This window comes from Lithobates pipiens, unplaced genomic scaffold (genome assembly GCF_037356315.1).
Source record: "Lithobates pipiens isolate NorthernLeopardFrog02 unplaced genomic scaffold, aLitPip1_a1.2 Scaffold_13, whole genome shotgun sequence".
NCBI classification, from domain to species: domain Eukaryota; kingdom Metazoa; phylum Chordata; class Amphibia; order Anura; family Ranidae; genus Lithobates; species Lithobates pipiens.
In genome coordinates, this window is record NW_027507718.1 from 524,529,934 (window position 1) to 524,548,380 (window position 18,447).

Below are 18,447 nucleotides of genomic sequence, written 5' to 3' on the forward strand. Positions count from 1 at the left end.
TCCATTTACTCACATTACACAGACTGACAATAATTAGGTTACTGTCTGCTCCTGTTTAAGCTGCTCACACAGCGTCATCAGCAACCGCGAGCAGAATAATGGGACCGAGCTACGTGATCAAGAGTGACGGCAAAGTGAGCATCTACCATCTCCTACTTATATTGGGCTCAGTGTTCTCCATGCAACAATCCAGTACATGTTAGAGAGTATGTATGTATGTATGTTAGAGAGTATGTATGTATGTATGTATGTATGTATCTATCTATCTATGTATGTATCTATGTATGTATGTATGTATGTTAGAGTATGTATGACTTAGACTTAGACTTATCTCTCTTTTTTCCCCCCCTTAAAATCAGGGGAAAAAAAAAAAAAAAATCGCAGGTGCGCGTTATACGCTGATCCCCCGCCGTTGTGAGTCTTTGGGCGGCTTTCAGCCGCCTTTGGCTCTTCTCTGTGGTTTTCGCCAAGAACTACCAAGCGCCGCCAAGATACACAGGACATCTGGCCCTGTATCTCGGCGGCGCCATTTTTAAAAGGAAAAGCTTCAAAAAAAAAAAAAAACACAACTGACAAGGCTGCAAATGACACCGACAAGGGTGCAATGATGGGCATTTAAATGTAAGTTTTTCTTCCTTAAAATTTCCTCCTAAAGTTGGGGTGTGTGTTATACGCACATAAGTATGGTGTATAATTATATATTAAAAAAATAAAAAATAAATTTGCACACTATTATTAGTTATTATATTAATATATGTGTGCATATAAAATACATTTATATCTATCCAATCTATATAGACACACACACACACAATTAGTATTAATATAATAACTAATAATAGTGTGCGACTGTGGGGGGGGGGGGGGAGACATTAGAGTGTAAGTTCTTCTTTTGCAGAGACTGATGGGACTGTCAGTGTTCTCTGTACAGCACTGTGGTATATGACAGAGCTATAAATAGTAGTATATGACTGTAGGGGGGGGGGGGGGGGCGGTGTCAGTGTTCTCTGTACAGCACTGTGGTATATGTCAGATAGAGCTGCACGATTCTGGCTAAAATGAGAATCACGGTTGTTTTTGCTTAGAATAAAGATCACGCAGTGTAACATCTTCTTTCACATTATATATAAAAAAAATTAAAAATATTGGTCTAACTTTACGGTTTATTTTTTATTTTGTTTGATTAAAGTGTATTCAAGAAGAAAAAATAAAAAAAATGCGTTTGAAAATCCGCTGCGCAAATACAGTGCGACATAAAATATTGCAACATCCACCATTTTATTCTCTAGGGTCTCCACAAAAAAATTTAAATAAAAAATCATGTTTGGTTGCAAGAAATTTTCTAGCAGAAAATAATGATTTTTACTTGTAAGCAAAAAATTTCAGAAAAGGTTTGGTCTTTAAAATGGTTAAACTTCCTTCATCTACACGTGGAGTTCTTTCCTTTGATAAAAGAACGAAAAAAAAAAAATTAAAAAAATACCTTGTTTCTGTTGTAATAAAACTTGGCAGGCTGCCTGGATTTATTTTTTTCCCCAGCTGGGAAAACTCTCGGCACTTGTTAGAAAGATAGTGACATGCTGTTTTGAACATCGGGAAGGGAAAAAAAAGATTGCGATCTCGATTCTTAATGATTAATCGTTAAGCTATAATGTCAGTGCTAATATATATATATATATATATATATATATATATATATATATATATATATATATATATATATATATATATATATATATATATATATATATATATATATATATATATATATATATATATATATATATATATTTTTTTTTTATGTAGCACTGACATAACGCAGTGCTCTACAGAGAACAATGAAACAGTCACATCAGTTTCTGTACCAGAGGAGCTTACACTCTAATGCCCCCCTCCCCCACAGTAACATAATAATAAAAAATTATATTATTAAAGTGACTATTATAAAAAAGGGTTTATATACAAGATTTTAGTAATGAGAAAGGCATCATTAGCAGTAATCAGCATGGATTCGTGAAGAATCATTCTTGCCCAACCAATTTACTAACCTTCTATGAGGAGGTGAGTTGCCATCTAGATAAAGGAAGGCCCGTAGACGTGGTGTATCTGGATTTTGCAAAAGCATTTGACAATTTTTTTTCCCCATAAACCTTTACTGTACAAAGTAAGATCCACTGGCATGGACCATAGGGTGAGTACATGGATTGAAAACTGGCTACAAGGGAGAGTTCAGAGGGAGGTGATATATGGGGAATACTGGGCATGGTCAGGGGTGGGTAGTGGGGACCCCCAGGGTTCTGTGCTGGGATCAATCCTATTTGTTCATAAACAACCTGGAGGATGGGGATGGGGTAAACAGTTCAATCTCTGTATTTGTAGCTGATACTAAGCTAAGCAGGGCAATAACTTCTCCGCAGGATGTGGAAACCTTGCAAGAAGATCTGAACAAATGAATGGGGTGGGCAACTACATGACAAATGAGGTTCAATGTAGAAAAATGTAAAATAATGCATTTGGGTGGCAAAAATATGAATGCAATCTATAGACTGGGGGGAGAACCTCTGGGGGAATCTAGGATGGAAAAGGACCTGGGGGTCCTAGTAGAGGATAGCAGCAGCTTGGTATTGCTGAGCCTAACAAAGCAAACAGAATATTGGCATTAAAAAGGGGATCAACTCCAGAGATAAAATGATAATTCTCCAAATTCTCTACAAGACTCTGGTCCGGCCGCACCTGGAGTATACTGTCCAGTTCTGGGCACCAGTCCTCAGGAAGGATGTACTGGAAATGGAGTGACTACAAAGAAGGGAAACAAAGCTAATAAAGGGTCTGGAGGATATTAGTTATGAGGAAAGGTTGTGAGCTCTGAACTTATTCTCTCTGGAGAAGAGACGCTTGAGAGGGGATATGATTTCAATATATAAATACCGTACTGGTGACCCCACAATAGGGAGAAAACTTTTTTGTGGAAGGGAGTTTAACAAGACTCGTGGCCACTCATTAAAATTAGAAGAAAAGAGGTTTAACCTTAAACTATGTAGAGGGTTCTTTACTGTAAGAGCCGCAAGGATGTGGAATTCCCTTCCACAGGCGGTGGTCTCAGCAGGGGGGGGGGCGCAAACTATTAGATAATCACCTGAACGACAACATATAGGGATATACAATGTAATACTGACATATAATCACACACATAGGTTGGAATTGATGTGTCTTTTTTCAACCTCACCTACTATGTAACCATGACTGTGAGGGCACATTAAAGTGTAAGCTCCTCTGGTGCAGAAACTGAATGGCCCAGTGTTCTCTGTACAAATGAAAGAGAAAAATATATAAAAGAACACACAAAATGAAATAAAAAAGTACCTTTTTTGGCAGCAGCCATCTATCGCACCATCCAGAATCTTCTATGACATTAGAAGTTGTTCCCCCATATTGGCAGCACTCTGGGCCCTGCACAACAAACAACCACAATGTAAGAAGGGGAAGCACATACACAATCTATGCCATTTCAGAGACAAAACAAAATGGAGACTGCCATTGCTGAAAATGCTATCTGCTTGGCTACTATGCTGACCCTCTGATTATATATAGATAGATAGGATATATCCTAACACACACACACACACACACACACACACACACACACACACACACACAGCCTTGCAAAAGTATTCACCCCCTTGGTTTTTTACCTATTTTGTTACATTACAGCCTTTAGTTCAATGTTTTTTTTTTAATCTGAATTATATGCGATGGATCAGAACACAATAGTCTAAGTTGGTAAAGTAAAATTCGAAAAATATATACATAAAATTATTTTTCAGATAATTGCCATGTGCGTATATATTCACCCCCTTTGTTATGAAGCCCATAAAAAGCTCTGGTGCAACCAATTACCTTCAGAAGTCACATGATTAGTGAAATGATGTCCACCTGTGTGCAATCTAAGTGTCACATGATCTGTCATTACATAGACACACCTTTCTGAAAGGCCCCAGAGGCTGCAACACTTTAGCAAGAGGCACCACTAACCAAACACTGCCATGAAGACCAAGGAACTCTCCAAACAAGTAAGGGACAATGTTGTTGAGAAGTACAAGTCAGGGTTAGGTTATAAAGGAATATCCAAATCTTTGCTGATCCCTAGGAGCTCCATCAAATCTATCATAACCAAATGGAAAGAACATGGCACAACAGCAAACCTGCCAAGAGAGGGGCACACACCAAAACTCACAGACCGGGCAAGGAGGGCATTAATCAGAGAGGAGCACAGAGACCTAAAGGTAACCCTGGAGGAGCTTCAGAGTTCCACAGCAGAGACTGGAGTATCTGTACATAGGACCACAATAAGCCGTACGCTCCATAGAGTTGGGCTTTATGGCAGAGTGGCCAGAAGAAAGACATTACTTTCAGCAAAAAACAAAATGGCGCGTTTTGAGTTTGCGAAAAGGAATGTGGGAGACTCCCAAAATGTATGGAGGAAGGTGCTCTGGTCTGACGAGACTAAAATTGAACTTTGTCCATCAAAGAAAATGATATGTCTGGTGCAAACCCAACACATCACATCACCCAAAGAACACCATCCCCACTGTGAAACATGGTGGTGGTAACATCATGATGTGGGGATGTTTTTCAGCAGTCAGGGCTGGGAAACTGGTCAGAGTTGAGGGAAAGATGGATGGTGCTAAATACAGGGATATTCTTGAGCAAAACCTGTACCACTCTGTGTGTGATTTGAGGCTAGGACGGAGGTTCACCTTCCAGCAGGACAATGACCCCAAACACACTGCTAAAGCAACACTTGAGTGGTTTAAGGGGAAACATGTAAATGTGTTGGAATGGTCTAGTCAAAGCCCAGACCTCAATCCAATAGAAAATCTGTGGTCAGACTTAAAGATTGCTGTTCACAAGCGCAAAACCATCCAACTTGAAGGAGCTGGAGCAGTTTTGCAAGGAGGAGGAATGGGCAAAAATCCCAGTGGTAAGATGTGGCAAGACTCATAGGGACTTATCCAAAGCAACTTGGAACTGTGATAGCTGCAAAAGGCGGCTCTACAAAAGTATTGACTTTAGGGGGGGTGAATTTTTAAGTTATTTTGTTTTTTATGGTGAAGCAAACACATCTTCAAATGTTGAGGTCATGTGTTGTAAATGAAATGATGCAAATCCTCAAACAATCCATGTTAAATTCCAGGTTGTGAGGCGACAAAACACAAAAAAAATGCCAAGGGGGTGAATACTTTTGCAAGGCACTGTATGTGTAAATAAATAATTAAATTAATATATATATATATATATATATATATATATATATATATATATATATATATATATATATATATATATATATATATATATATATATATATATATATATATATATTTTTGGGGTGCGCGTTATATGCCGATAAATACAGTATATATATATCTTTTTTTTTTGGTATTATATTGGCAATGGCAGTGATAGGTGACTTATAGTGGGACGGTGATAGTGCAGTGGGCAATCTGACATGAATGGATGCCGGCTGGGAGGTAGACAAACTAAACACTGACATCACCAGTGACACTAGTACAGCGATCACTGATGATACTATACACTGTCACTGTACTAATGACACTGGCCAAGCAGGGGGTTAACATCTAGGGGAGATCAAAGAGTTAACTGTATGCCTAAAAATGTGTAATGTGTGCTGCTTTTTACTAAAATATCCTGTATTGTACGATAGCTGCACTGTAAAGCGCTGCGCTATATAAAGCCTGAATAATAAATAATAATAATAATAATAATAATAATAATAATTTTCTTCCTGCAAAGCAGGGAGAAGAAACAAACAGACAGATTGTTCCCTCTCTACAGAGCCCTCTACACAGCTGATCAGCAGGTTCCAGTCATGAGTCATTGGCTGAAACCTGTTGACAAAGTGACGCCACGTCCAATAACAGTGGGAGTTGACTGGAAAGGTGAGCATGCCCTGAACTCGAAAGACGGTGCCGACGTACGGGTATGCGACTGCCTGTACAAGGGGCACAAACAGCAATAAAACATAACAGGTGTTCTAATCCCTCCACTCCATCCTAAAAAATAAAATAAAAAGAAAGCTTTGCCATCATTACGTTAAAAGTGAGTTCTGTGGCCACAAAGAGAGGAAATAGGAGGCAGTGTGGGCGACAGGGCAGGGACTGACACAAAGATATAAACAGCGCCGATTACGGTCGCACTTGGCACACCCTGTACATGTAACCCGTCCATAACCTTTGCGGTGGTTTCCAGACTCCCACCACCCCACCTGCAGCCATAAATTACCGCGTTCAAACCTCCCAACAACAGGAAACCCAACACCGCACCAAGGAAAGACCAAACTAGAACTGCCTACTCAATGTTCTCAGGACGCCATCTAAAAAAAAGGAAGGAATAAAAAATAAAAATGATAAATAAAAAAAATAAAAAAACACCTCGTACTTGAAGCCCAACTCCAGGATCTTTAGCAACCTGCCCACTACGAAAAAATAAAAATAAAAAAAATAAAAATAAAACTCCAGGATCCCCCTGGTTATGAAAGAGACCCAACTCCGGAGTCTTTAGCAACCCCTCTGGTATTAAAGAAGCCCAACGCAAGGATCTTTAGAAACCCTCTAACTGGTATGAGAAAGCAAAAAAAAAAAAAAACCTCCCCCTTCAAAAAACAAGCCTGTAAGGGGTCTTCTGATTGGCTCGGTGTGGGTCGCAAAGAGGTACAAAGTCCCGACCCTACTTCTTAATAGAATAACCCACGTGCTTGTAGCCCTCTACAGCCGCCATATTGTGTCCAATTCCATGCCACAGGCCTTCTAGGACATCCCCCGCATCAGCCTTTATATTCACAAGATAGGAATGGTCACACAAATTGTACAGTTTCCTCATTTTACTGATGTTTCTACAGAAGATGGCAGCAACCAGTCACATCACATAGATATACTACTCAGGGGTCACTTGACGTTACTTTTATCAGTCACATATAGTGGATGTACCACAGCAGTCGTTATGTGAAAGCAGCACACAGTACTTCACCCTTAAGCCATCTTCCCTTCGCACAGTCTCTCGCCTTTCCAGGGTCATTACTCTCACTCAGAGGGCTCTGACTTGCCCGAGGCTCTATGGATGCAGCTCACAACTCCCTGCATGCTGTTCCAGAAAACAAGACTGCTGCAGCTGCTCCTCTAGGATCTGTAAACTTCTCCAAGGACCTCAAGGGGAATAGAAAAATCACAGCAGCGTACACTTGGCCTGGCCTGAAAGGCCTTTTGCAGCCCGCTCATAGCTTCCACCAACCATAGGAGGCAGGATGACTACAGTGAGTTCTTCTTTGTGCAGCACTACCGCACCCCGCCATCCAGCCCTATGCAGGACCTCTTCACGGCTGACTACGTCTACATGCTGATGGGCTATCTGGCTCCCATCCCCAGCTGCACTAGGCTCTTCCCAACCTGGTATACACAAGCCCATTGCCTCTACCCCTACATCGCGGCTTTGTCTAAGGGGGAAAAATAAATAAATAAATAAATAAAAAAGGGACCCAACACCCAATTACATTATTCACCTTGCCACACACTATTTTAGGACAGAGCCCCCTAGGGGGGAGTCTACCTAACTGCACCTGCCTACAAACCTATCCAAATGCCCAATGCCCCCCTTTTGCACCAGGTTATGCCTGTATGTTGAGTGCAATTTGGAATATGATGCAAATGTCTCCCCTGTAGACTATGTTCATTCAATATCTAGAGGCCCTGGCAACTCAACATTGATCAAAATGATAGAATAACCTGTTGATGGTACAAAAAAGGAAGACGAATCCCTATAATATTTTTTAAACCTATTTATCAGTTAAAAAAAAAAAAAAAAAAAAAAAAAAAAAAAAAAGGAAGGATATATATTTATATATTTTTTTATAATAATAATAATAATATTATATTTAAGAGTCCATGGCTTACTACGTATGCACCAATGGCGTGTTGCCGCAAGAGGAAATCCGTGCCAACTAAGCATTGCGCCAAAGACGCCTCGGGGCACCAACCCGCACCTGCGCAGAAGACTTGATGGAAAAGGGCAGGAAAATGCTCAGGACGAGCATACGAGGTGACATCAACCTGATGAAAAAAGGCGGGAAAATCCCCAGGAGGCACACAGGAAGTGACCTCAAACTTCCCTATACAAGCCCAGACACTGCCAAATTGCTGGATTATCTTCAGTCCCCCCTTGTTCCCGTGCCAGTGTGTGGCCTGGAAACCTGTTTGACTACGCTTGATTGCTGTTTGGCTTTGACCTCAGGTTTGTACCTTAACCATTCTACTTCTTTGCCCCTTTTGTACTCACCGGCCACATTGGAACCGACTCCGGCTTGGATCTCGATCCTCCTTCTGATTAACCCTTTTATACTTCGTTGCCCAACTGGACTTGACCTCAGATCCTTGACTAAAGGCTTGCACGGTGCTCCGCACCCTTGGCACCCCTGCCACTCAGTGTCCCCACCAAGTCTCTGTCTCCATCTCCAGAGGCTTTAAGGAACAGAGTGGCAAGGGTGGCCTACCCACTACTTCGGTCTCACATCAGGTATGTGGCCCTTCGTGACAGACACACACGATTCAGACACCTTCACCCAATCAGAAGCCAACTCTGGTTAGTCTTCATTCCCCTTTGGTGTAATGTGCCCAAGTTTAAAATAAAGGCATTATAGGTTTTTCCACATGCCAACCTATATTTGGTGCCACCTGTTATTTTTAATGGTGGGAAGCCGGATCATAAGGCAGTTTGTTTTTATTACCCTGTATTGGGATATGACTATTGAGAGACCAACTACTATTCATTAGAAAACAGTGTAGTGAATGGAAGGAGGTTTTCATTTTTATGAGCCATCTAAAATAAGCCTCGGGGCACTTGGCATAGGAGCACACACACACACACAGTGCCGCAATACACAACACAACGTTATCATACCCAGCAAGCCCATACCTTTGAGGCCCAAAATCTCTCCAGCCTGACAACTGTCCACCCTCTGGGGTTTGTTGGCTGGCATACTAAAGCTCATATTCAGCGTCTAAGTGCCTTACGGCTCCACATTTGCATTCTCAATTATTCCAGTTAATCTGCGCCCGGCTCAAAGGTCTCGGGTGGCATTGTGTGTGGGGGATTTAGAACCATTACTGTGTTAATTCCAGCAAATGAGAGGATAAATTCCAGCACAGCAACCGGAAAATGGCACCAGAGGGACATCCCTCTGCTCCAGACAGGTGGCTGAATATAAAAACGTAGACAACCTGTTCTGAGACACTTGAATGTCTAGTTTTAAGGTGACCTAAATTGAAGCCCAACTCAAAAAAATTTAAAAAAAGGGGAAGAAGGGGGCTAAATAATTACCAGCATCATTTAACCTGGCAGACTGATAACCTACTGAGAGCACAGGGCTTCATGGAGCCATGCCCGAAGGGGGAGACACTACAGAGCTCTACAAACACTAATGATCTAGAGTGGTGCCAACATCGTGGAGGATTGCCCCAAAAAAAATAAAAAATAAAAAAACACACACACACACACACACACACACACACACACACACACACACACACACACACAGTTCACAGGAGGAGGAGCCGGACATCGGGCTTTGAAAGGAACCAGCCACAACTATGCAAGAATTTGGGCATTTGGTTTTCAAGGGCCAATCCATTCAGGACCCGTCAAGGTCCAAGTCTACCCCTGCTTCAAATATGTCCTGGATACCCCAACAGAGATGTTCCCGCTGTAATTCTCAACTCTTCTTGTCCACCTGGAACTTTAGGGTTTTCCCCACCCTACTCAAGACAAATATCAAGGCTTCCATGCTTGAGCTCCCCATCTGAAAAATACCAGTTGTCTGGCTGACCCTATCCTTACAGACCTGGACCAAGCATCAAGATGAAGACTTCAGTGTTTACTATGGTTTTCTTGTATGTATACTTGTTCCAGGTTAATGTTTTAGACCCCATTCACACCTGAGCGTTTTGTAGCTTGACGCCTGAAGCTACAAAAACGCTGAAGGGGAAAAAAATCCATTATTCTCAATGGAGATGGTTCACATCTCCACTCCAAGTTGCCTGAAGCCCTACGCCTGAAGCTCAAACAAGTTCCGGAGACCCATTTTTGTCGCGCGAATCAGGCCGATTTGGGAGTTTTTATTCCCATAGAAACAAATGGAAACGCTCGATTCAAGCGTTTAGCACGACAACGAGCGTTTCTACGGGCGTTTTGTCGCTGTATCTGCTCAAGAGAAAATATAATTTACATAAGGAAATGACATTAAAAAAATAAATAAATACACAGGAAGTGCACAGATCACCATTTTTAGCTCAAATGGAGACCAGCAATATGGAAGGAGAACTGGATGAGACAGTATGTCTCCTAGATCAGGAGAGCTTCATAAGAATGGTGAAGGAGTAACCCGTCTGTATGATACTAGAGATCCATGCTAGCAGCCGAAAAAGGGTTAATATTGCACACAAAGCACCGCTGCAGCGGCCCTTTGCCAGGGTTCTTTAACTACCCTGCTAGCAGCCACTAGAACGCTGGCAAAGGGCCGCTGCAGCGGTGCTTTGTGTGCAATTTTAACCCTTTTTCGGCCGCTAGCGGGGGTTAAAACTGCCCTGCTAGCGGCCGCTAGAACGCTGGCAAAGGGCCGCAATCGCACACAAAGCACCGCTGCAGCCGCGCTTTGCCAGCGTTCTAGCTCCATATCTAGTTCTAGATATGGAGCACAATGTTGAACCGGAAGTACAATAACCAAGTACAGTACCCAGGAAGCAGATGGAAAGAAGAAGTAGAAGAAGAAGAAGAAGAAGAAGAAGAAGTAGTAGTAGTAGAAGTAGAAGTAGAAGTAGAAGAAATGAATATTTTTCTTATTGGCTGAAAAAACCCGCTGAAGTTAAAAAACACCGGAAAACGCTGTATGCAAACGCGCGTCAAAACGCCGGTAAAAAACGCTACGCTCAGGTGTGAATGCAGCCTTAGAGGAAGAGGAGCAAAAAGTCAGGCTGATTGTATGTTCAACAAGAGGCCAAAAACTGAAGCTTTGGTGTTCTTCTTGATTTAAGTTTAGGTATGGCAATGGTTAGAGAGTTACATTGGACTAAATGTAAGTGCCATACCTGTTGGATCCCCGTGAAAGATGGAAATCGCACTGCTACTACAACAATCTACACTAATTTCCAGGGCCTGTGCTGAGCAGCTGCCCTGCTGCTTTCTTAACACAGGGCACTCGCTTGGCATAGGCACCATTCAGGGTTCACTTTGAATCCCCCCCCCCCCCAGTTCTTCTTTAACTGAATCATTGGTCATGTGGCCTGCCAGATCCAGAGTCTTCCATCGGTTTCACCAGGGCCGTTTTTAATAGTGATTGGACCCTTGGCAAAAAAAATCTTGCCCCCCCCCCCGTGCAATTTCACTCTCCACCTGCTCTGAGACATACAATATATAGCAGCTAGACTTAAAATCAGTTTACCGGATCAGATCAGGCAGCAATTGCGATTGGTTGCCATCAGTTGCAGCATATCTTTACTGCTTACTGACTGGTTGCTAGAGGTTACAGCACACATTACGGTTCACTGATTAGTTGCAAGAGGTTACAGCAAATTATTTCTGCTTGTTAATTGGTTGCTAGAGATTAATGTGCAGTAATACTGCTCACTGATTGGTTGCTAGAGGTTACAGCACATCATCTCACTGCAGGGGGGCATGATATACATATGAATGCCACCGACCACAACTATTTACTTATGAATGCCGGTTATTTACATGTAAAACACAGGATCTGCAGGGGAGTCATCTGTACACAACAATAGAGCTGGGCAGCATTAGTACCAGCAATTCACACTGAGATATCGGGACACAGCACAGAACTAAAACTTCAAAAGAACAAGGGAATTTAAACTGGGATAGTTGGCAAGCGTGAGGCAGTTGCTTTGGGCCCCACAACAATGACAGGGCCCAGGGCATCTGCCCCTTTGGCCCTGCCTTAAAGACGGCCCTGGGTTTCACTGCAGAGAAATTGGTTGCTTTTTGGAGGGTGTCCATGTTTGGTGTCTGGGATGGTAATTACAACCCCTTGACTGTCCAGCGGTGATGTTCTCCTCAGTTCTGAAGGCTAGATTGGAGGGTTAATGAAAGGGAATTGAGGTGGAGAAGGTGGTGGTGGTGAGGTGTTGGCCATGGCTAGGTCGCTCAGGGCACAGTTCTCATTGGCTCAAAAGTGGTAATTTTTGTACTCTAATGAACCGGTTTAAAAGCCATCAGCATTGTCCTCATTTAAACTTCACAGTGCATTAAGAGGCTTTTACAGTACGTTGTATATTTATCCTTGTGGTATTTATAAAACTCTTGAAGTGCAGATTGCAATGTCCCATGGCATTCGGGAGTGTGTGGGAAAATCACGACATTTGGTAGCGGCACGCAACACGTCAGTGTGAAGCACAGTTACGTGCTATAAGTTTGTGGGGCACAGTCCATCACTTTAAAGCTAAACTACACTGCACATCAGCTTGTCTGAAAGTTTTTTGGTTTTTTTTTCCCCCTGAAAAGGGGTGTGGGGGTCTGTCGGAGAGCTGAAATTACCCACTGCAGAGCCCAGAGAGCCAATTGGAGGGAAGGGGAAGGTGCACTCCCTACCCCCCTTCACAAAGCAACAGAGCTAAGGCTGTCAATCAGCTGAAGGTCCATCCTGTCACCATTTTTCTCTTGGTGTCAGCAAAACTGGTCAAAAAAAGTGACTGTTAGAGGAAGGAGGCGGCAGACAGAAATTACACTTAGTGCTCTCGATCGTTGACAAGTACACACAATACAGCAGTGACAGCAAACCTTGGCATCCCAGATGTTTCAGAACTACATTTCCCATGATGCTCACCTACACTGCAGAGTGCATGAGCATCTCATGGGAAATTTAGTTCCAAAACATCTGGGGTGCCAAGGTTGGCCATCACTGCTATAGAGGGATATGCTTTGTTCATATTGCATGTCCGAGGTTCACAACCACTTTAAAGAGGAGTTCCACCCAAATATGGAACTTCCGCTTTTCCGGTTCCTCCGGTGTCACATTTGGCACCTTTCGGGGGTGCCAAATACAGGTATTTTGCTCCCACCTCCGGGCATAGATGCCTGAGCCACCCGTGGGTATCAACACCACTTCCGGTGCCTTCTCCGCCACCCCCTCCCCCCGCACTTTCTTCTGGGAGACACATAGGTCCCAGAACACAGCAGGGACCAGTGGGATAGTGCATGCACAGTAGGGAACCAGGAAGTGAAACCGCAAGGCTTCACTTCCCAATTCCCTCACCGAAGATGGCAGCGGCAGAACACCCGAGGGACAGATTGGCTTCGGGTGCCGACATCATAGGCGCCCTGGACAGGCAAGCATCCTCATTTTAAGGCCCAATTAGCCATTTTCTCTCCCCGGTGCCATGTGGGGGTCATGTGACTCGTTGGTGCTACAAGGTCTCAGATGTGAATAGGGAGCAGGTGTGTTAAATTTGGTGTTAATCGCTCTCACTCTCTCATACTGGTCACTGGAAGCCCAACATGGCAGCTCATGGCAAAGAACTGAGGATCTGAAAAAAAAAAAGAATTGTTGCTCTACATAAAGATGGCCTAGGCTATAAGAAGATTGGCAAGACCCTGAAACTGAACTGCAGCATGGTGGCCAAGACCATACAGCGGTTTAACAGGACAGGTTCCACCAAGAACAGGCCTCGCCATGGTCGACCAAAGAAGTTGATTGCACGTGCTCAGCGTCATATCCAGAGGTTGTTTTTGGGAAATAGATGTATGAGTGCCGCCAGCATTGCTGCAGAGGTGGAAGGTTGTTCAGGCTGTCAGTGCTCAAACCATACGCTGCACACTGCATCAAATTGGTCTGCATGGCTGTCGTCCCAGAAGGAAGCCTCTTCTAAAGATGATGCACAAGAAAGCCCACCAACAATTTGCTGAAGACAAGCAGACTACGGACATGGATTACTGGAACCATGTCCTGTGGTCTGATGAGACCAAGATAAACTTATTTGGTTCAGATGGTGTGAAGAGTGTGTGGGGGCAACCAGGTGAGGAGCACAAAGACAAGTGTGTCTTGTCTACAGTCAAGCATGGTGGTGGGAGTGTCATGGTCTGGGGCTGCATGAGTTTTGCCAGCACTGGGGAGCTACAGATCATTGAGGGAACCATGAATGCCAACATGTACTGTGACATACTGAAGCAGAGCATGATCCCCTCCCTTCAGAGACTGGACCGCAGGGCAGTATTCCAACATGATAACGACCCCAAACACACCTCCAAGACGACCACTGCCTTGCTAAAGGTGATGGACTGGCCAAGCATGTCTCCAGACCTAAACCCTATTGAGCATCTGTGGGACATCTTAAAATGGAAGGTGGAGGAGCACAAGGTCTCCAACATCCACCAGCTCTGTGATCTCATCATGGAGGAGGGGGAAGAGGACTCCAACGACAACCTGTGAAGCTCTGGTGACCTCCATGCCCAAGAGGGTTAAGGCAGTGCTGGAAAATAATGGCAGCCACACAAAAGTTTGACACTTTGGGCCCAATTTGGATATTTTCGCTTAGGGGTGTACTGACTTTTGTTGCCAGTGGTTTAGACAATAATGGCTGTGTGTTGAGTTATTTTGAGGGGACAGCAAATTTACACTGTTATACAAGCTGTACACTCACTACTTTACATTGTAGACAAGTGTCATTTCTTCAGTGTTGTCACATGAAAAGATAGAAGAAAATATTTGCACAAACGTGAAGGGTGTACTTACTTTTGTGAGATACTGTACTTCCGTCCTTTCGCCCAGAGCTGCCATTTTTTTTTTTTACTATGGCTCTGGTCTCGGCGAACATAACCATGCATCTCTAGAAGGGGTTAAGTTGGAAGAAGATTATTCCCCTCAACAGCAGCTGACTCTATGTGACAAAGCTTCACAGGCAGGGGGTGTAAAATAAATTCCAACTGATAAATCACCAGATCACAGCCTCAGACAGAGGATTGGAAGGAGCTGCGTACAGACCCGAAAAACAAGACCCATCCATAATCAGAATCCTCACAAGACAACGAGGACCAGTCAGCTTCCATTCCATCCATGGCTGAAAAATTCTTCTAGATAAAACAGCTACCTATATGGGGGGGTCCACCCCACATGGGCATTTCAGATTTTCATACAAGTTAAAAAAAAAAAAAAAAAAAAAGGAGTTAAACCCCAACAGTCTCTTCCATCTCTTGTGAACTCTACTGGTGAGCTCTCCATGTTGAGTTCCTAAACGTACGCACTTGTGTAGGGCTCCAATCATTCCTGAGACGAGTTCTAGGTTATCTACACCTGCTGTGCCCATTATGAAGGGTTCGGTCGGGAAAGTCCCCGTGGAAGACACAGTATTAGCTTGGGCTTGCTGTTGCACGTGCGCAGTGCTTGGCGCCAATCGGCCTATTTAAACTGGAAGTGCACACTGGATCGGTGCCGTCTGATCTGCAGCTCCCCTGCTCCGGTTCACCTGCCTTGTATGTTTGATCTCCTGACGACCAGGCTTGACCTTTGGATTCTCATTGCTTTCCGCCTGCACCTGACCTCAGCTTGCCTCTGACTTTAAACCCACCTGCTCCTCTGGTACCTCATTGCCCGCCTGTTGTGGACCCTGCCTGTGAACTGATCTGTTTTCCCTGCTCCTGCATCATCTGCCATCCTGTCTGCTCCCTCCGGGATTCACTAACACCTGAAAAGTGTACGGACTGCTCTATCCAGCTTCTAGGCGTGGATATCGGGTGCTCCTGTTTCAGCCTGGCTGCTGTTCAGTTGGTGACCATCTCCACAGTTGCATCCGGGACCAAAGAGCTGCCCTTCCTGCAACTGACCTGCCAGGCTCTTGTACCACTCTGCACTCCCATGCCTCCTGTCTGCTCTACCAGGGGCCGTGCGTCAGACACGTAAGGGGAGACCTTCCTCTGCTCCATCAGGCTCATTGGTCAGGTACACGAGAATCTGACAGGTTCCCACCAACTACAAGTTGAGCCCCCAGGTCTATACAACCTGTTGTGCCCATTATGAGTAGTTCCCACCATCCCCCCATGTGGAGTTTCTGGATCTTCACACCTGCTGTGCCCATCATGAAGAGCTTCCATTGCTTCTGAGCCAGGTTCCAGGGTCTGCACACTTGCGGTGCCCATTATGAGGGGCTTCCCCCTTTACAGGGTTGAGTTCCTGAGTCTGTAGACCTGCTGTACCAATAAGACCACCTTCAAACAAAGCGGAAGAGGGCACCAAGTCAGTAACTGGGATCTTCAATTTAGGTCACCTTAAAACTAGACATTCAAGTGTCTCAGAACAGGTTGTCTACGTTTTTATATTCAGCCACCTGTCTGGAGCAGAGGGATGTCCCTTTGGTGCCGTTTTCCGGAATTTATTCTCTCATTTGCTGGAATTAACACGGTAATGGTTCTAAATCCCCACATTTTCCTTGCATGTCCCCCTCGGATCTACAGCGACTGCACGTCCAAGTGCACTTGCCTTTAGTAAATAACCCCCTACGTTAGAAGACGACGAAGACGAAGACGACGAAGAAGACGACGACGACGAAGAAGACGAAGAAGACGACGAAGAAGACGAAGAAGACGACGAAGAAGACGAAGAAGACGACGAAGAAGACAAAGAAGAAGACGAAGAAGACAAAGAAGAAGACGAAGAAGACGACGAAGAAGACGACGAAGAAGACGAAGAAGACGACGAAGACAAAGAAGAAGACGAAGAAGACGAAGAAGACGAAGAAGACGACGAAGACGACGAAGAAGACGACGAAGAAGACGAAGAAGAAGACGAAGAAGAAGACGACGACGACGACGACGTTTAGGACAGAGTGGGACTTATTATACTCCTATCAGGCACAATTAAAGAAACACATACTTGAATTATAGAACAATATATACAAACTTTATTCATCTGCCGTCTGGCAGTACCTTCTGAGAACAAACAGGTTGAAATGAGTTACGGTCTTGGAATTTTGAAGTCAGGGTGTGAGAATTTACAGAGTGAAAAAAAAGCAAAATATAGTAATGCATTTGTTTCACATAAAAATATTGTGTTAATGTAAAACATTTGTTTAGCACAACTTAGATTTTATGTATTATTAAAAGAAAAAAAAAATTCAACAGTGTGCGCAAGACGTTACATCGCATAGATATTTATGAAAAGTGGCATTTTCGCATAAATGGAATATTCAAATTCTCAAATAAATGCATGTTGAAAAACATATAAAGGGTGCGATTACATGCAAGAGTTGAGTCTCACCGCATGTCATTGTAAACAAATGCAATCTCAAAATATAAGCATCTCAACTTATCTAGAAACTGTGGATGAAGGATGCCGGTGTTCTGGCAAATAGTGTCCACCCCGTATGGCTCAGGCGCAGTACGGAGGACAAGGAGACTCCGAAGATGAACGCCGCCTGCGCACTGAGTCCAGGTTGAAGCCCCACCATCCAAGTAGACATACGGTAGCAGTTAGTAAGACGGCCCCTCGTGAGCTCGCCACGCTTCAGGCGCGGCCTCGATTCACTCGGCAATTTTTTATTCTAACTATGTCCACTTGGATGGTGGGGCTTGAACCTGGACTGTCTTCGGAGACTTTCGGCGTCTCCTTGTCTTCCGTACTACGCAAGCGCCGGACACTATCCGTCGGGGGGACTGTATTCGACACAACCCCGGCTCAGAGGAACATGGGTTTGGCCTTTGTGCCCGTGGGGACAAACAAAATGGTGAGAGATAGTGAAGTGGGAACGGTGGGGGGGGGAATTAAAGGGGAGTGGAAAAGCAGGGATAGGGGAAAGGAAAAGGAAAAAAAGGAAAAAAAGGAAAAAGAAGTGCGAAGTGGAATAAATGAAGTGACGAAAAAGTTGGGAATATTAATGGGTACTCACTCAGAGTGTATGCTATAGTTTGCAATCAATTCTGATAGGGAATCTAGAGTGCACTCAATACCAACTGGTCAAGTAGGTTGAATTTAGAAAGGACTGAATACGTGCAACAAAGACTTTAAAAGAAAAGTCAATATGTTGAGCCTCAGAGAGCGAATCAGTTTAAACAAGAGCAGAGATAGAGATATATATATATATATACACACACACACACACACACACTAACCTTCACTCACCTTATTGATATATTGTTCCAGTTCCCTTATCTAATGCACTCTAGATTCCCTATCAGAATTGTTTGCAAACTATAGCATACACTGAGTGAGTAACCATTAAAATTCCCAACTTTTTCGTGACTTAATTTATTCCACATCCCCCCCCCCCCCCCCCCCCCATCTTCACTATCTCTCACCATTTTCCTTCTATTCAACGTGTATTTGAATATTCCATGTACGCGAAAACGCCACCGTTCATAAATATCTATGCGATCTAACGT

At 43.7% G+C, this 18,447-nt stretch overlaps 1 protein-coding gene across 1 annotated transcript in view; it reads right to left on the reverse strand.

The window, feature by feature from the left end:
- Positions 1-18,447, reverse strand: part of ADISSP (adipose secreted signaling protein) — a 112,391-nt gene that overhangs the window by 79,582 nt on the left and 14,362 nt on the right. Inside the window, exon 2 of the mRNA XM_077478112.1 lies at positions 3,364-3,450. Coding sequence (XP_077334238.1) covers positions 3,364-3,382 — 19 coding nt within the window. The 5' untranslated portion in view covers positions 3,383-3,450. The remainder of the gene's footprint in view (positions 1-3,363; positions 3,451-18,447) is intronic.